Source organism: Chelonia mydas, chromosome 14 (assembly GCF_015237465.2).
Source record: "Chelonia mydas isolate rCheMyd1 chromosome 14, rCheMyd1.pri.v2, whole genome shotgun sequence".
NCBI classification, from domain to species: domain Eukaryota; kingdom Metazoa; phylum Chordata; order Testudines; family Cheloniidae; genus Chelonia; species Chelonia mydas.
Window position 1 is genome coordinate 12,347,080 of NC_051254.2, and position 19,856 is coordinate 12,366,935.

Below are 19,856 nucleotides of genomic sequence, written 5' to 3' on the forward strand. Positions count from 1 at the left end.
TACAGATTAGCTGTTCATAGATTCATAGATAGATTCATAGATATTAAGGTCAGAAGGGACCATTATGATCATCTAGTCCAACCTCCTGCACAACGCAGGCCACAGAATCTCACCCACCCACTCCTGCGAAAAACCTCTCACCTATGTCTGAGCTATTGAAGTCCTCAAATCGTGGTTTAAAGACTTCAAGGAGCAGAGAATCCTCCAGCAAGTGACCCGTGCCCCATGCTACAGAGGAAGGCGAAAAACCTCCAGGGCCTCTTCCAATCTGCTCAGGAAGAAAATTCCTTTCCGACCCCAAATATGGCGATCAGCTAAACCCTGAGCATATGGGCAAGATTCACCAGCCAGATACCCAGGAAAGAATTTTCTGTAGTAACTCAGATCCCACCCCATTTAACACCGCATCACAGGCCATTGGGCCTATTTACCATGAATATTTAAAGATCAATTAATTACCAAAATCATGTTATCCCATCATACCATCTCCTCCATAAAACTTACCGAGTTTAATCTTAAAGCCAGATAGATCTTTTGCCCCCACTGCTTCCCTTGGAAGGCTATTCCAGAAGTTCACTCCTCTGATGGTTAGAAACCTTCATCTAATTTCAAGTCTAAACTTCCCAATGACCAGTTTATATCCATTTGTTCTTGTGTCCACATTGGTACTGAGCTTAAATAATTCCTCTCCCTCTCTGGTATTTATCCCTCTGAGATATTTATAGAGAGCAATCATATCTCCCCTCAACCTTCTTTTAGTTAGGCTAAACAAGCCAAGCTCCTTGAGTTTCCTTTCATAAGACAGGTTTTCCATTCCTCGGATCATCCTAGTAGCCCTTCTCTGTACCTGTTCCAGTTTGAATTCATCCTTCTTAAACATGGGAGACCAGAACTGCACAGTATTCCAGGTGAGGTCTCACCAGTGCCTTGTATAATGGTACTGTTCCCTGCTGTCATTCCCTTTGTTTGGGGTCCTTGTCATTTACAAATCAAGATGGTTATATGTTCAGTTATAACACTTGCAGGTAGGACAAAGGTTATTTCCATTACTCCCAACAGCAGTAAGGAGAACGTTCTGTGTAATGGACTGTGGGATTTTAAATTCCATCAGTCTAATAATTCTCCATATCTCAGTGCTAAAGAACCTTGTATTGTCCCCTTGCAGCGATCTAACGTTTATCATGAGATTACATATGCACACTAGATTAAACAACCATATTTCACAGGTATTTTTAAAGGATTGCTGAATAGAAGCCATAGAAGTTGTGGTGCCCAGGAAAGCTAGCACGGCAGTCTCCTCTTGCTTGGCCAAATGGTTTTGATCAAATGCCACAACGGAAGCATTCCACATGACCAGCTATGCAGCATGCTTTACTGGGGTATGGGATCAAGAGAAAAGTCAAGTAGCGTATCTCTTGGCATCCAGAAAGAACTGCACCTGACATGTGAACATCGGAGCAATCTAATAAATATTTCAAGCTGGTCTCAGGCAAAATATACGTGCGTAATAATTAAGCTTTTTAATGATATACACGTGCATATATACATACATACATGCTTCTTAAGGGAGGGAGTTAGGCCCTTTCCCCCACATTAGCCAGAAACTGATCTATAATGTCAACAGTATGTTATTCTGCAAAGAGGAAGCCCTACCAGACTGAGCAGTGCATGTAAACAACTGAGTGCATGGGATACAGGATAGCAGACTACTCCTAATATATGGTAGTCAGCTCATACTGATACTCCCAATGCTGCCAACCTCAGATATCTAAAAACTTGTGTGTGTGCTTCTGGTCCAATGCACATTCTTGGAAGAGATGGAACAAGGACACATTTTTGATTTTCATTGACTAATATGAGAGTGATAAATCTTAATTCCCTCCCACTCCCTGAAAAACAGAACTTCTGTTACTCAAGGAAAACAAAGAACTATCTGTTGTTCTTTGGCAAATTAATCTTAGTGGGAGAGTCTTCCAAAGGAAATCAATAGCATATAACAAGAATCTATATTGTTTAAGAGCCCTGAAACTCAAAGCAGAACTTAAAGGGATTTTCCTCACTGTATTGACTGTGAGTTTGTTAAAGAAAAAAGAACAATGCCATCACTTGAAAGGTGAGATTTGTCTAAGGAACAAGCTTAACTCTATATGGTCTAAGCACCACCCTTTACGGAAAAGTCCTACTGAACATTATAGGGATTAAACCAATAGAATACAATAGGTATTTCACAAGTTTCTATAGAAGTTACTTCTGAAAACTTATAGACTTTAATAGAGAATTATATATTTTTAAACCATCCTATAGAATTCTATACTGGGACTTTTCTATATAGGCCTGCTGCACACAGGACACTTTGAAAATGACCATTCTGTATATAGAAACTAGAAAGAAAAGACCTGCATGCCTAACACTGAAGAACATCCTAATAAATAAAACATTAATTAGTTCAGTGAAAAATATATGAATTTCTTTTGTGGGGAAAACAAAATACCCGTGTAGCACTGCTGTGCTCATTGTACTGTGACTTTAAGTGATTGACTATGCAATTCTTTAATTTATCCCCCATTTTATAATTAATACTTATATGTATTAATCATATCTCCAATCCCAAAGCACTGTACGAATATAAAACATACCATCTAAGGATAAATATCTTTAACAGAAAAAAACAACAAACTAATAAGCCACCTATAGGACAACCTACAAAGCTGTAAGTCCATAACACAGAGAGTTACCACAGATAATACAGTCACCTTAAATACCTCACCTCATTCTTTCTGGAAAAGTCCAAGAGTATTGATAGGCCTTCCAGGGTGCCCTAAAGCTTAAAAAAATCTGGGCTCTTTTGGACCAGTGGGGAAAAGGATCCCTCCCCAAACAGAAACCACTACCTGCCAGAACTCTCCCCAAGGATTTCCACTGGTTACAGCTGCAGCAGTAACAATCTATGAGATAATCAGTATCCAAACCTTTTATAAGTGATGTGATCTAGCAGGGCAGTGTCTCCAGGAGCTCCTGGCTGAATCCTTTTGAGATTCTCATTTCAACTGCTAATTTTTTTGCTGCTACAGAAACCTTTTTGAGCACTAAGACAAAACTATAAAAAGGCACGGGAGGGGCAGCTGGATCAAGAGGACAGCCAAGATAGTGGAGCCATGCAAACAGAAAGCACATACAAGAAGTTACCTTAAATCCAACTACAATGCTGGATAGTGGGAGCCTGCCTACCCTGGGAATTTGGCTTGATTCCAGCCATCAGTGGCCAGCCACATGTATGCAAACAAACTCCTGCTATTGAGAGAGTAAACTGAAAATTGCACTGGTGGATCTTGCCCCTACTTGAAATCAAGGCAAGCTGCACTGGTACAAACTGTGCTTTATAGCAGTTTATACGAGAAGTTTGCACTGGTACAGCTACACTGGTGGATGAGATTGGTACAAATCCCAGCCTAGACAACATCTCTGTTTCAGAACTCAAAGTATCTCTGCAGTGCCTCCTCAGACTGAGTAATTGAACGGCGCAGACTACAGTATTTCAGAACCAGCTAGCAGCCCCAGAACAAAGAAAGCAGCAGCGTCTGATTCAGCTCAGACTACACACCCTCTTCTGCAGCTGTGGGAAACCAGTTGTTTACTTAGAGGATAAAATTGAAGATTCTTGAAAACAGAAGCTGAGGACTCTGTACTCTGAGGACTCTGGGTCTCCCTGAATCAGATTAACAAGCACTTTGCTCCTTCAAAAAAAACTCAGAGACAGTTTAATGCTATGTATTAAATTCTGTAGGTATTTTCCTTAAAGGCAAAACCTGCAAAATTAATGCACACTCATTCACTGTCTCTCTCTCACACCCACACACACCTCATTTCTTTAAGCAATTTTTATGCTTCTGCATATTTGGGGAATAGTTTTCAAAAACTAATTCCTCAACCAGTTTAGTAGCCTGTAGGTGAATACCCAGTTATTGGAGACAAGCACATTTGGGGATCTTCAGCATAAAGCTTTTTTTTTTTTTTAAACAAAAAAAACATTTGTAATACAATGAACTTCTTGTGCTGGAATTAAATTGAAGTAGCTGCAATCCCCCATCTGCTCAGTTGATTTAGAGTAGTTGGCTTGTCATTATAAATGGAGTTTAAATCTAGTTGCCTTGAAAAATTAAGCCAATCTGGTTATTAAAATGTTTGATGTAGTCAATTAATATCATGAGAACCAAGATCTATGTGTCCACTCAATACCAGTCCCATGGGAGTTTTGTCACTGTACACAATGGGAGCAGAATCAGGGCTATCTAGCAACGCATTTTAACTAAATTGCTTATCAGCTTGATTTTGATGGAGGAAATTGCTTGTTTGGAGATTGTATTTGGTGTACATTACCAATATGACTGTTCAGCAATTACTAACATAAATTGATTCTTGTTGTTAATTAGCATGTTATGAACAAAGGGAATAAAATGAATGCTTTAGAAGGTTTTAATTTTTATTATATACAGTGCTGTTTGGCAGGTCAGACTCATCCAAAGGGACTTTTTGATTAACAGGTAGTTGGAAGGATTTGTTGATATGCAAATTACTTGTTTATAGAATTTGAGTTCCGGGGGGAGAGGGGAAAAGAGAAGGAGAGTTGATACTATCTGAATTTTTAACTGTTTTGATGTATTGGTGGCAGGGTTGCTGCAGCAGCCAGAGTTGGTCCCAAGATACGAAAGAGACAGGGTGGGTGAAGTAATATCTGCTCTTGGACCAACTTCAGTTGTTGAGAGAGATAAGCTTTTAAACTTCACAGACAAGTGGAGCTCAAAAGCTTGTCTCTCTCACCAACAGAAGCTGGTCCAATAAAAGATATTACCTTACCCACCTTGTCTCTCCCTCGATTTATTAGGTAATTTTTTCTTTTTGGCCGCATGGTACCATAATCATGGTACCATAATGATACTAAAGCCTAAATCATTCCCACTATGGCCTCTCACTGTGTCCATTATTTTACCTCATTGGAAAGGTGGATTAATCAAGGCCCTAATTAGCAGAGCTGGTTAGAAAAAAATTGAATCTCAGTGTTTTTACTGTGGAAAAAGGAACATTTTTCGGCAACAATTTTCACAGAAAGAATTTCCCATTTTTCAACCAGCTCTTCTTAGTAAAAATAGCTCATTCCACACTATGGTAGTTAGCAAGGTTGGAAGTTGGGCCTCAACCTATGTTGAGGGGGTTTTTTTTAAACATACTATTTGGGACTAGCCCTAGAGCAATTTGAACAGTTGGGAAAGGAGGGATAGTCTGTGTGTGCAGGGCTATAGGAACAGGAAGCTGGGAACAGGCACCAATTGGAAGCACTGGTACAGGTGAGGGGGTTTCAACCAAATAGTACAAATAGGATGACCAGATGGCCCGATACTAGAGGCTTTGTCTTATATAGGCAGTTATGCACCCCACCCCACCCCGAAAAAAGTGTCCCAATTTTTCACACTTGCTGTCTGGTCACCCTAAGTACAAATGTTCCTCTGGATCACAGTGTGTTACAGGAAAGAGAGATTAATTATAGAACAGTGGATAAATTAACTAGTCAGCCAGTTTCCCATCAGGTCAAGCCTGTTAATTCACCCACGCATAGATGCCCACTAATCACCTGCAATTTGAGCTCAGACATTTGGCATGGATTGTAGAGCCCCATTCCAGCATTATGATTTCCCTTCACTCCACCTATTAGTCTTGATCCTACAAACTCTGTCTCTGGAATGGGAACTGGGTGTTTTCTCACTGTTTCTGCATGTTGTCCTCAATGGGGATTCCCACTTACAAAAAAGAAAGATGAAGTCGGTCTCTTATCTTTACTTTACTCAGTCCGGCCAGTCTTGTACTCACAGTTTGGTTCATTAGATTAACAAAAGCTGACCTAGGTAACTCAGGGACTTACTAGACGAGAAAATCCCATCTAAAGCATATTTCATGACCTATTTCCTCACAAATTCACTGACCAGCTTGGGCTGCTGGAGTGAATGCTAGTAAATAAAATCAGAACATAGGCTGCTGAGCTTAAGAGTGTCAACAAGGGCACAGTCCCCATGGCTAAGATGTTCTAAAAATTCAGTCACATCACAAGCTGATGACTAATAAGCCTGGAACCTCTGGTTGCAGTTTAGTGAAAACTCCCATTAATTCTTTACAAGACCTTTAGAAGATATGCCACAATAGGATAGTTAATGCTTCCTCCAACTCTGCTGGCTCTCAAAGCTCAGAATATGACTTCGTGGCCTACTCTGACATTTTTTCTTCCTGCTTCCAGGTTGTTTGTTTGTGTCTTGCTTAAAAATTTCCTACCGTGCCAGTTGTAGGAAGGTCAACTGATAGTTCACAATCCAGCAGAGGAGAAAAATAGTAAAAAATTAATACATTGTCAACCATTTTGACCCTCACACTCAGGTTTTTTTGTTTTGTTTTGGGTAGTTAAATGAGAGTTATAAAAGATAAAGCTGTATGCCAAGGGTCCAGGCCTGCTCAACGTATTAAAGCAAACAGGGAATTTATAACCTCATCCAATATCCTTGAGGCTGAGAACTATGCCTTTATTGAACATATATGTAGGGGCTGGGTGTTTTACTTTATGTGAATCAGGGCAGCAAGCTCAGGCATTTGCACATAACATGCCAGATGCATTTTGCGGTCAAGGCACCTTATAGGAAAAAGTAGTATCTGAATACTCCCAAAGTTTATAAGGCATCATTTATTCCTCTCAAGTTATGAATAATGAGGCAGTAACCATGTAGGTTATGCTTGATTTAGAAACGTATGCCATAACTTTGATTGCTGCTGGCTCACATATTAATGGACATACATATTTTGGTGGTAAACAAAGGCCTTAACATTATTATTTTTAATAAATACATCGCAAAAAAGTCTGGTAACTCTTGCTACGCCAATCTTTGCTACTGTATCCTTGCACAACTGGGGCACTAAGCATTCTATCTGTCATAGGGACAGAGTCATTGTGGTTATTAAGCCCCATTTTAGCAAGATTTTTCTCCATGAACATGATCATCTCATGTGGGGAAAGCCTTCTATGGTGCAGCTTCTTTGCTGGCTATAGAAGACTTTAGCCATTTGGAGGGTAAAAGAGAACCTTTGGTCTGATATTGATCTGATGTTGTGAGCTAAGCAGAACAAACTTTGTGAGTTCAAGAAGTATGAATGCAACAAAACTTTTCAAAGTTTCTTTAAATTCAAAATTCCAAGTTTAATTCTGCCAACATTATTTGATATTAATATGCAGAAGTCAGTTTGTGTTCTCATTTCAGCTGGTGTAACTCCTTTGACTTCATAGAATATCAGGGTTGGAAGGGACCTCAGGAGGCCATCTAGTCCGACCCCCTGCTCAAAGCAGGACCAATCCCCAACTAAATCATCCCAGCCAGGGCTTTGTCAAGCCTGACCTTAAAAACCTTGAAGGAAGGAGAGTCCACCTCCTCCATAGGTAACCCATTCCAGTGTTTCACCACCCTCCTAGTGAAAAGTTTTTTCCTAATATCCAACCTAAACCTCCCCCCACTGCAGCTTGAGACCATTACTCCTTGTTCTGTCATCAGCTACCACTGAGAACAGTCTAGATCCATCCTCTTTGGAACCCCCTTTCAGGTAGTTGAAAGCAGCTATCAAATCCCCCCTCATTCTTCTCTTCTGCAGACTAAATAACCTCAGTTCCTTCAGCCTCTCCTCATAAGACATGTGCTCCAGCCCCCTAATCATTTTTGTTGCCCTTTCCAATTTTTCCACATCCTTCTTGTAGTGTGGGGCCCAAAACTGGACACACTACTCCAGATGAGTACACCAATGCCGAATAGAGGGGAATGATCACGTCCCTCGATCTGCTGGCAATGCTCCTACTTATACAGCCCAAAATGCCGTTAGCCTTCTTGGCAACAAGGGCACACTGTTGACTCATATCCACCTTCTCGTCCACTGTAATCCCCAGGTCCTTTTCTGCAGAACTGCTGCTTAGCCAGTCGATCCCCAGCCTGTAGCAGTGCATGGGATTCTTCCTTCCTAAGTGCAGGACTCTGCACTTGTCCTTGTTGAACCGCATCAGATTTCTTTTGGCCCAATCGTCTAATTTGTCTAGGACCGTCTGTATCCTATCTCTACCCTCCAGCGTATCTACCACTTCTCCCAGTTCAGTGTCATCTGCAAACTTGCTGAGGGTGCAATCCACACCATCCTCCAGATCATTAATGGCTCCAGTGGAATCACTCTGGATTTTCACCAATGTAACAGACAGCACAATGTAACAGTTTTTTTAAATTTTAAATCTGAGTTTAAATCAGAATTCCCAAGTTCGGGAAATATTGTCTATTTTCTGTGCTGATCTTAGGTCCAAGTATTCAGATATTCTGAATTCAGATACTAAAATGTAAATCATTAGCTCAGTCCTTTTCTACCTGCCCATGTGGTGTGTAGCTATATGAATCTACTACCCAAAGTTCCTACTTTAAGTCAGCAGTGGCCACTATGATAGTCTGAGCTATAGAAGTGCTGTGGAGAATGCTTCATGAGCAGATGTCGGGGGAGGATCATTTCTCCCAGTCGCTGGTGAGCTCCCCCTTCATAAATCCCATTTTCTATGGATTTGCAAAAGGGACAGAGATTTAGACCTTAATGACATGTGACCATTTTCTAAAATCTATTATTATTATATAACATACATGATGCTCTGTACCTGGCATAATATCACACCAATTAGCACACAGTGAATCACTGTAAGTTCAGTCAGGGTCGTAAAAATGCTTTTTTATGCCATGAAGGTATTTTCTTTTTTTTTTCTTCCTTTGTTTGTTTGTTATTGCCAGTGGATTTTTTTTTTCTCCCATTAAGTTAAGTTTAAATCATGATGACCCTCTGAGGGTCTGGAGTTTAAATTCCAAATGCCAGGCTGCTGGGCTTTTAAAAATGCTGGAACAGTGGCACTAATTTTTCAGTCTTGGTTGCCTAAAGCGAGGCATCTCGGTAAGTTGCCTGATTGTCAGAGATGCTGAATACCCACAGTTCCCTCTGACTACTTTGGGAGTAAAGGGCATTCATCACCCCTGAGAAATCAGGCTATTTATTATTATTATTTATATTGCAGTAGTATCCAAAGGCCCCAATCAGATTTGAGCCCCTTGTACTGTGTGACATACAGGAAGAGAAACAATCCCTGCTCCAAGGACCTGACCACCTAAAATACAGATTTTAAATTAAGACAAAATGCAGCCAAGTTGATGCAACAAACAAGCAGGAGGAACCAGGGAAGACAAGCGTTAATGACAGGTGCTTAACTCTGGGCAACCAGTTTGGAAAATTTTGGCCAATGACATTAGTCTCTTGAATTTTAAACAGCTACAAAGCGCAACAACATTTTCTGTCTTATATGTTTGTGAAAATATTTCAACCCCTGACAGCTCTGAGTTCGAGCTGCTGCTGAAGAGTACATATTACTTGATGCCTATGGCAACTATTGTTGCAGCAGGGAAATTATGCCAACCCCTGCAGTGCACTTCATATGTGGTAAATTCACTTAACAGCAATTTAGAAGACGACACCCTGGTGCTGTGCCAGTTTGAGCCAGATGGTCACGGAGATTATTAAAATCATGCATGTTGCAAAAACCTCTGAAAAATTGCACTGTTAGAAAGTTTACTAGCATGGTGGGGATCCTAATAAAAACAATCAGGATATATATCAAAATAGTATTTACAGACAAATTCACGGTATGATTCTCCACTGTTTAATCATAATTTCCCCTCCTGCGTCTTTTAGGTTCAACTAATCCACTATAACCATGAGTTGTATACAAATGTCACAGAGGCTGCAAAGAGTCCCAATGGCTTGGTGGTAGTTTCTATATTTATGAAAGTAAGTATTTAAATTTCATAAATATTATCTAATGTTTAAATTACTGAGATTTTGCCATGAACAGAATTTTAGAATTAGCACTAGTCACCATCGTTTGTATTGTGTCAGCGCCTGTTGCTTCAGTCAGAAGTCAAGAGACCCCATTGTGCTATGCACTGTACACTCATAATGAAAGAGACTGTCCCTGCTCCACAGAGCCTGAAGTCTAATGGGGAAACACACTGTGTGGGGGGAAAACAGTTTGGTAGGGAGGACAAGGCACAGTGAAACAAACATATTTGATACAATAAACGGCAGCTATTGCAGTTTATAGTTTCACATTAAAATGCTCAGGGAAGTTATTAATTCTGCAGATTTGAGGGTCTGAAAAGATGCAAAAGTGAATATATAATTAAAATTAACACTTTTCTTGTGGGGGTGAGGAGTGGGGAGAGAGAACAATTGCATTTTAGAGGAGTGGTGACTGGTTATAAATCAAGAAATGAGTTTCCCTACCAATGTCATTTAAAACACCTTAGATTATCACAACTGAAAGAATGTTGAAAATCTAGTTGTCTTTTACTTTTTTTGCATTTCACACAGGTAGAAGAACATACGATTATTATCTATTAGCCTTCATACCAGACATGCCCTCTACACTCCTCCACATCTAATGTTAATACTCAGAGCTCAGAATTTATTCAAACACTTTAGAATCCTCCTCTCCTCTTATTACCTCCTTGCGGCAATACATGTGTTATACCATTGTGTATCCTCCACCTTGCCTTACTAAGTGTTTATTGCAAAATATTAGCTGCTCCTACGAGGGGAACAATGCTCTGATTTACTATGCACCTCAAAGTATCTAGCCCATGTTCACAGAAATTATATAGAGTCAGTCTTTTAAAAAAAGAAAAGAAAAATCCCTTTTAGTATACTCTGATCTAAATTTATAAGGATCGAACTTACTGTCAAAACACCAACCTCATAATTAAAATATCTATTTCACCAGTTATCTTGGAAAGTTGGACCTCCTTGCTGCCTTTTGTACAGCTCTAATATTTGAGGTATTTGTCAGAAAGATCTTCAGGTTATCTCTTTCCTCCCTGATATACTGTACTGTGAGGCCAGTGAGTTAACTGTAGTTTGTGCAAAGGGGTAGAATTGAAGCATCTCCTGGATACTGCCCACAATTTTCAGTTCTGTGTGAATAACTTCATCATTCCTGTGTACTACTTTAGTTGCACTCCTAATGGAATGAGTAACCCGAAGTGTAGAACCTGATTTGTTGTTTCCCTTCACACAGATACTTGGGTCTTTGCCTTCCATATATAGTGACAGTGCATGTTTTGTTTGGAATGTCTGAGTCAGTGTAAATCATTCCCTGAAATAATTCTGCATCAAAATAGACAAAGTGTTTGATGGCCACCGAACAGAACTGTTCCCTACTGCCAAATATTTCAGTAGGTTTAAATGTTGAGGGGTAAAAAATATTTCACAGAGAAAAGCACTGAATGCACCAGATCCTGTTCCATATAGCACTTGATCAGGCATGCCCTGGCCACCTCCTGATATTGGGGGATGAGCTGATTCGGGGAGAAATCCCCTGCTTGTTCTATGGGGAGGAGAAAAACAAACAAACAATCTGGGGAAACAACTACAAGGATTTCAGAGGTTTCCTGTTCCTCAAATGGTGAGGATTCAGAACAGAACCTTCCCAATGCTTGGCGGCAGTTTGGAGGTGGGATTCTGGTTCAGACCCATAATGGCTATATTACACATTTTATGACATTTCCAAGCTTCACAATAAAAGAGTTTTGAAACCTGCATGTGTCACAGCAGCATCCATCCAAATCACTAAGAAACGTTCTGTAACTCAGACAGGACAGGCCAGCAGGGAGAATTGATTAGAGTGCCAGGAGGCCAGGTACAGAACCTCAACCAAGCTACATAAATGTGTTGTATAAACAGGACTTTAGAGGGCATGTACTAAGTGACAACAACACTTGTTAGCTCTGCCACTCACAGTGCAATAAAATATCCTAGGATGAATAACAAAACTAAAATACTAATACATGTAATATTCTGCATACAACCTTCCACCGTACGCAGTTCGCTCAGTCAGACTTCTCTTGCAGCCTGCATAGCCTGGTGCTGGGAATCTCACAGATAACATGCAATTCTAAATAAAGATAAAAAGTTACAAGAAATAGAGACAACAGAGAGAGGAGGAGACCTGAAATAGGAGATATAGGAGATGTCACGTGATATGATACTGAATATTCTATGAGAGAATACCAAGTAGAGTGCTAATCACCTATAAATCCACCCAATTCAATTATGCTGAGATCTAGACCCTATTTCACATTTTTATCCATGTGTTTATTTTTCCTTCTATTTTCCATTGAATTTATTTTTAGCTGCAAACTTTCTGACCACTTCTGTTAGAGACATATCCATCTATAGTTCATTATGCCTCTCCCCGCAAAAGTCCTGCAAAGCAATGACATAGCTTTTTTTCCATACTTTTCTCTCTCTCTTTACACACACACACACACACACAAAAGCTATATTTTCCTGAAAGGTGAGGCTTGTGGTAACAAAGTTTTTGACATTCATTTTTCTCCCTTAGGTGTCTGAATCATCAAATCCATTTCTAAATCGCATGCTAAACAGAGACACCATAACAAGAATAACGTATAAAAGTAAGTTTCTTTTTATTCACCATGACTGTCAGCTGCATGTAGTTAATGTATAAGCATATATTTAGTGAACCACAGGATGTGAGGGACATCTCATAATGGACAAAAGCTATAAGGTTTGTATTGCCAGTTATCATTTGATAAATTTGGGGACATAACAAAATCAGAAGAACCTAGTAGAGCTATCAGTCAATATAGTATGAATTTGGAAGTTCAAAGCATATGTTGTGTTTGAAAGAGCAATAAATTAAACTAAATTCTACAAATATACCTATACTGTTCTTACATAGGGGAAATGCATTTGTGTTAAAAATGAAAGTTACATGCGGAACAGTGTGGATTATATCAAATCAGAACATATTTTAATTCACAAAATATTACCTAGTTCCTTGTTTCATGATCATGTATTTTAACATGCAAGTGGGTATTTCCCATATTATTCAATATTAAGCAATGGTTCCTTTTTATTAATTGCATTTAAAAAGATGCTATTTCTATTGAATTGCTACTGCATATAATGGTAGTAGTATGAAGATGTCATGAAGATAAGTATTGTACATTTGCTGTATGTGGAATGCATTTAAGTGAGAATGTTAGTAATTCTCACTTACCAATGAATGGAAAGCTAAAGCTTAAATGTCAGCTAACAATGAAGGTAACTTTAAGGCAGGAAAAATATAAAGGTCTTGATTGAGCAAATTAAATGTCTTCTCTTTGGAAATCCTAGCCCCATTTTGCTTTTAAAAACTGGGAAAGTATGTAGTTCAGTGGTTAGCTAGGGGAGTGGCTATCAGGACTCTTCTGTTCTAGTCCCAGTTCCGTGGTCTTGGGCAAGTTACTTAAGGTATCTGTGCCTCAGCTTACCCATCTATAAAACTGAGTTTTCCACCATAAACCTCACAAGGGGTTAAGGTTAATTTTAAACCTTAAAGTCTTGCAAACCTCATTTGCTTTGAACTGAGCCTGAAACTCCAAGGCACTCTGAAAGATCTATTAAACCTTGACAAGTTTCATATTCGTAACAAAACTTGCCTGATCTCAGGTTTGTCTGTGAAAGGCTTGGAGAATTTCTTCTAAATACATATTTACTGTATGCATGCTCCCCTATTATGGGACAGATCATGCCCTCCTATGGAAACCCGCTTTTTCCCTCCCCTGCAGTGGTTACAACATTAAGAGGAAAAGATTAATATATTAAGTTTCAGAAAGGGACCATTATGATCATCTAATCCAGTGGTGGGCAACCTGCGGCCCATCAGAGTAATCCGCTGGCGGGCTGCAAAACAGTTTGTTTACATTGACCATCCCCAGGCACGGCTGCCCGCAGCTCCCAGTGGCCACGGTTCACCTTTCCCAGCAAATAGGAGCTGTCCCTGTGGCACACACTGCTTCCCGCAGCTCCTATCAGCTGGGAACGACAAACCGCGGCCACTATGAGCTGTGGGCAACCGCGCCTGTGGATGGTCAATGTAAACAAATTGTCTTGCAGCCCACCAGCGGATTGCCCTGATGGGCTGCAGGTTGCCCACCACTGATCTAATCTGACCTCCTGCATAGCACAGGCCATAGAATTTCAACCAGTAATTCCTACATCTTAAAATCGCGTATATATTTTAGAACGACATCTAGTCTTGATGTAAAGACTTCAAGTCCTGGAGAATCCACCATATCCCTAGGGAAATTGTTCCAATAGTTAATTACACGCTATTAAAAATGTGCAACTTATTTCTTCTCCCCATATAGGTACTTATGAAAAGGGGGAGAAGAAATTAAAGAGACAAACTTTTCCCTCAGATCTTTCGCTCACTGGGTAGGATTTTCTCCCCACCCTTAGAGAAGTAGTAGGGGGTTGGGCCAAGTTTGTAGATGGTCTGCTTTCCTTCCCCCAAATATCCTGGCAGACAGCACAGCTTCATGGTAGCTAAAATGCTAGGGTTTCTCTCACCAGCCACTGCCCCTAGAATATTCTGAAGGGATGAATCACAGCACAGTAGTAGTTAAGGCATTAACTTTTCTGAGGATTCCCTGTGGAGCGATAGGGAAGAGATATGAGTTCCCCTTGCTGATTCTCCAAATCCTGAAAAATGGATTCCTGGGCCAGCAAAGTACTCTTCAGGGGCCAGACAGACATCTGGCCTATGCCACAGAGGAAGCTCTTCCTCCTCTATCCCCCCCAAACACTCCCCTCTCCCCAAAAATCTATGGGAGGGAAGCTGTTTCTGTCTAGAGTGTAGATACCATGTTCTTTAACCTTTCCGTGATTATTTTTCCTTTTCTGTGAAAACAAACTATGAAATCTGTTCCAATCACACTGAATTTAGGTCATGAGATGAGCCATGAATTTAGGCATTAAGGTGAAAATGCAATATGTAGGTAGTTTTAGATATCATAGTCAAATGTTACTGGACCCGTTTTAAAATTTTAATTATGGTTATCATTGACCCGCATAGCTGTTAAAATCAAGCCCTAAATAGATACAGTGCACAATGTGCTGCTGCAGTACACTGAGCTTACTTTCTGCAGTAACAAGTATTGATTAGAAGTGTTTTTAGTGCAAATTGGGAATGTGAAAAAGTCACTGAAAGTAATTCTGCAGTTGCCGTGCTTGACGGATTATAGTGTCATTGCTGAAAAAATGAAATTACTTCATATATTACAAGGATTTCTATCCTGCATTTAACAGCTGGGATTTTTTTAACTTGTGCTTTAGGGATCCACAGTGAATACTCGGTGTACTCTTAACAAAATGGCCAGTCCCAATTACTTCAGTGAGAGCCTGGCCAGAGTGACAGGTATAGATTGGGTCCAAAGTCAGGCACAGTAAGTAGGGCAGTTCAAGCAATGATTAAAAATGTAGTAAAAGATGTTTAGTCTGTTACATAATAAGCCCAAGGACAAAATGTATCAAAAGGGGAATTTGAAATGTAAGAAAACATTAATGGTTAAAATGGACGTAACTTACCCCCCCTTGGCATTCCAAAGTGGATTTTAAATGCCTGTTTTAGACTTCTTCCAGTGGCTCAGCACCAAAAATTGGATTTGAGCAGGTTGAAATGACTATTCTTTTAAATAGACTTAGTCAGGAACTATATGAATATCTCTAAAGAAAAATTGCTTTAATATTCATGTTTAAAGTAGGGCAGCTGAGGGGCTGAAGGTGGTTTACTTTTATTTTAAAACAGCAATATTGGTTTTTAAAACTGAGATATGCCACGCTAGTTTACGCTTTTGCTGGCAGAAGAGCCCACACTTCACTTAATGTTGGATAAAACCAGCACTTTAGCTTCCAAGGAACCTGTGCAGAAATTTGGGCTTCATGTGCTGCACCAGAATTACTGCCAAGAAGCCATCTGAAAGGGAAAAGCTGTTGAATTTTGGGCTTACTTCCTTAAATTTAATGCTTAACACTTAACTGCCTCGCAGGGGAACATATGAATAAGTATCCCAATCTTAGATTCGGCCAAGAGAATTTTTGGCCAAATTTATGGACAGAGTCTCAAATTTCAGAGGCTTCCATTTTTGGATGCCCAACTGTAGACACCAAGGACCTGACTATCAGAAGTGCTGAGCTCTCAAAGCTCCAGGCATAAGCAGTGGGAGCTATGGATGCGCGGCATCTCTGAAAATCAGGTCCTCGGTGTCTAAAGATGGGCATCCAACATTATAGGCCACTTTTCTCAATCTGGGCAGAAGTAATTTGTCCAAGGCAACAGGTGGAGACACTCAGAGCTAGAATTAAAACTTGGGACCACTTAGTTTCCTATCCTCTTCCTATCCTAATCTCTAGACCGTGCCTTTCTCCTGTTGGATTATTGTTTTTGTACTTGGTTTTACCTCAGCACAGGGAGCTGAACTAGATGACCTCTCAAAGTCCCTTCCAGCCCGACATTTCTAGATTCCATATTATGAACCTGGAAGATCCAATGTGATAGAGTAGTTTTTAAACACTATATTCTCTGTAAAATATCACTATGTATTTGAACCCTAACTATCCAGACTCAAAAGCCCAGTCTTGCTCCCATTGAAGTCAATGGGAGTTTGCCACTGACAGCACTGGGATTAGGTTCTACCATTTTAGCATGTTGCATTTTTAATTTCGTAAAGGAAAGTACATAGCTTAATTAGTTTCTTAAAGAGGGCTAATTTTGTTGTGTGTGGTTCTTGCTATGAAGCAGGGGGGATTAGGAAAATTAACAAATGCAGAGAAAAGAATGAGTATTTCAACATCCGTAAAGAAAATTGTCAGAGTCAAGACCTTTATGTAAATTAATGTGAAAGCTAATGAAATGTAATTTGTGTAGAGAAAAGTTCATGACTTCAGAAATTGTCCTGAGGCATAAGCAGCTCAAGATAAACAGAATGTGAGTTGCAGATAGGAATGATGCTTAGATTTTATCAAAGTCTGAAAACAGTTATTAAAGAAGGATATTGACAAAGGATGCAGAGAAGCCTCACCCAGAATAACTTTGAACATTATGAAGTATATACGTTCAATAGAAGTCATATATTTTAAAACACATCACATGAAAGGGTGACAGTCTATTACTATTGAAAACGCAAGATTTCTGTGACATATCTACTAGAAAAAAACTTGACTAAGATATGGAAAAATGGGAGTGGTGGGAAGAGAGAGTGGTGGTTCAAGGCTTTTCTCAGGCCACATTCCTAGAGGAGTCTGCATATTTTCAGTATGAGTTTGGACCAAATAAGGACTCAGTTCAATATTTGCTTTTATTGGGCTACAATATTTTCTTCCACCTCTTCATTACCCTTTTCATCCCTTTCCTGGGGCACATTAAGATGGAAAGAGAAACTCTACCTCTTCTGTCATTCCCATGAATTGCTATTTAGGGGGATCTGTAATATGCACTGTTCACTTTCTTGCCATAAATGTGCTCCAGCTGAAAACAGATGTAGTGGACCCAGTTCATCCCAAGTGTGGCTCCATTGCTCAGTTTCAAGTGGAAAAAATAGACCACAACTTAAACATAATTCAACCAAAGCATCAATGTGGGCAAATAGCTCTCAGATGAACTGAATACTGGTCAGCCCCAAAGAATCAGATTATATCTTGCGGGACCCTGAGACTCCAACAAGCTAATATGGGGCCTGATCCAGAGGCCAGTAAAGTCAGTGGGAGTCTTTCCATTGACTTCAATCAGCTTTGCATCAGCCTCAAACGCCAAGGTTTTTTTCCCCCTCTGGGCCCCACAACCTGGTAGATAGCTCACTTCTAACCCTGTTTACATGAATTCAGGGTGCCACCCAGGTCAGGCTTCATCTGTGCTGGAGTGTATAAGCTCTTACTTTCACTCTGTATAGAAACTCTGTGTTCCTATGCACCTTTGTGCCTGGTTTTTGATGATCTAAACCCAACCCTCACATGCTCAGTTGGTTGCTCCTGCTAATCTCAGCCTTGTGACTTCCACTTAAAGCTCTGTCGTTTATTTCTTGGATGGGATACATAGAGCATTGTTATTTTATAACTGCAGTTCAAATCTGTGGCGTTATTTGTAACTCAGATGGTACTTACTGAGTGCATTACATCACAGTAAGCAAATAGATCTAAGAGTGGGAGAGCGGCACACCAGGAAATACATTACAAATGATTTAGGGACTAAATGGTGTTTGACTCCTGCATAGGTACACAAGGGAGGCAGAAAGCCCAAGGATCCCCTGTTCCCCATTTAGAGGTATATCACAAAGGGAGTCCTCGCATTCAGGGAATGCAGTGACTCTATGGTTACTTCTACCATATGCAAAAGGGGCCAGGTCTAGTCCCTACAATTCTACACCAGAGATGGGAGTAACTGCTGCACTCTCCCCAAGGGTATTGCATCATCAGCCAGGCTCTTCTTGTGTTCCCAGAGGTTCTGCCAGACTTCACACTAGAGTGGGGGTGCGCCACAACAGCTCAGTTCAGCCCTTTGTTATATGCCTCAGTCCTGCCCTAGATCATGACGACTGTTGTCTGAGGGGACTGAACAGGGCCACTTATGCAGGTTAAAAATCCGCATTAAGAATAATAGGCTAAATTCACCATTGGCGTAAAACAGGGGCAATTCCACTGAAACAAGTAGAGTTTCCTGCATTTATACCAGCAATGAAGCTGACTGCATGTCTTCCCCATTTGATACCTTGCTGTATTGCTTCTAGCCTAATTCTCATAGTGCCCACCTATAGCAGAGCAGGTAAAATAAAAAAGATGTGACCCAAAAATAAGCCATAAATTACTAATATCCCAGATCTTCACTAATTTCTTCGGCTGGCTCCTGGTAGAGACTTCAGGGCAAATTCTGCTCTCGTTTAAACCGTTGCAAACCCATTGAAGTTAATATGGAGGTCAATAAGAGAATTTGGCCCTTGGCGTTTGAAACTATCTATTGTTACTGATTCCATGCCATTTAGAATGAACTACACCAGTCTCCCTGGTTTATAAATAATTAGAAGGATGTTCATGTGGGGGAAAGAGGCATGTAATGACTCCTACAAAACAATCCTGGGCATGAAAAAATGCATTCCATGCTCACTAATTCCAGCAAAATTATTGCTACACTGCTAAATATTTTTACTAATAGGGCTTAGTGTATTCAGTCCTCTCTAGCTGTTAAAATTTAACACCATTCTAGCTCAGTAATGCAACAGCAATGGGTTAGCACTTTTATCTGGAACATTTTTTGGCTTGGAAACACATTCAGAATCCCAGGCCTTAGGCCAATGGAGGCTGAACATGTTAACAAAGGCGATAGACTCAGTCACCTAGGTGAGAGTAATAGTGTGTTCCACTCTATTAGTAGACCCCACAATTGATATATAGAACTGCATTCATATTGACTGCAAGTACAAAAAGGGGTGGGACTTCAGATTTCTCACAGCCAAGAAAGTACACTGTGGAGACATCTTTCCTGAAATAAAGAAGATTAAGTCTGAACAGATTTTAAATAGATATCAGGCCTGATCTTGTGTAACCCACTGGTGAACGTGTCCAGTCTCTACCCAATCACTGGTGTTTATGAATTATATAGTCCCAGCTAGGGAGACTTCACTGTTTAGTTCATACTGTAGCAACTCATGCATTTAGCTCCCTAAATCCCCAGTGTGTTGGTCAAGATAGCAGCCATCACATTTGCATTCCCAGGGCACTCCAACTATCTACTGCCTGAGACAGGAGTTTGTGATGCAAAAGGGTCTTTTTTCCCCCCTCACACACAACATAGAACAGGTATTTTGCATGAGTAAGCCTTATCCTTTAGCAGCAATCTCTCAAATGGAGATGAAATATCACATTTTTTA

The 19,856-nt window shown here is 40.1% G+C and overlaps 1 protein-coding gene and 1 long non-coding RNA gene across 4 annotated transcripts in view; one reads left to right on the plus strand and one right to left on the minus strand.

The window, feature by feature from the left end:
* CA10 (carbonic anhydrase 10) overlaps window positions 1-19,856 on the plus strand; it is a 340,079-nt gene that overhangs the window by 312,084 nt on the left and 8,139 nt on the right. For all 3 annotated transcript variants that reach the window (XM_043528364.1, XM_007062783.4, XM_043528362.1), the window contains 2 exons: window positions 9,787-9,882; window positions 12,494-12,566. In XM_043528364.1, the coding sequence (XP_043384299.1) occupies window positions 9,787-9,882; window positions 12,494-12,566 (169 nt within the window). The remainder of the gene's footprint in view (window positions 1-9,786; window positions 9,883-12,493; window positions 12,567-19,856) is intronic.
* Window positions 1-19,856, minus strand: part of LOC122462899 — a 185,117-nt gene that overhangs the window by 2,575 nt on the left and 162,686 nt on the right. The window contains exon 4 of the long non-coding RNA XR_006285791.1: window positions 11,958-12,043. This is a non-coding gene — a long non-coding RNA (uncharacterized LOC122462899). The remainder of the gene's footprint in view (window positions 1-11,957; window positions 12,044-19,856) is intronic.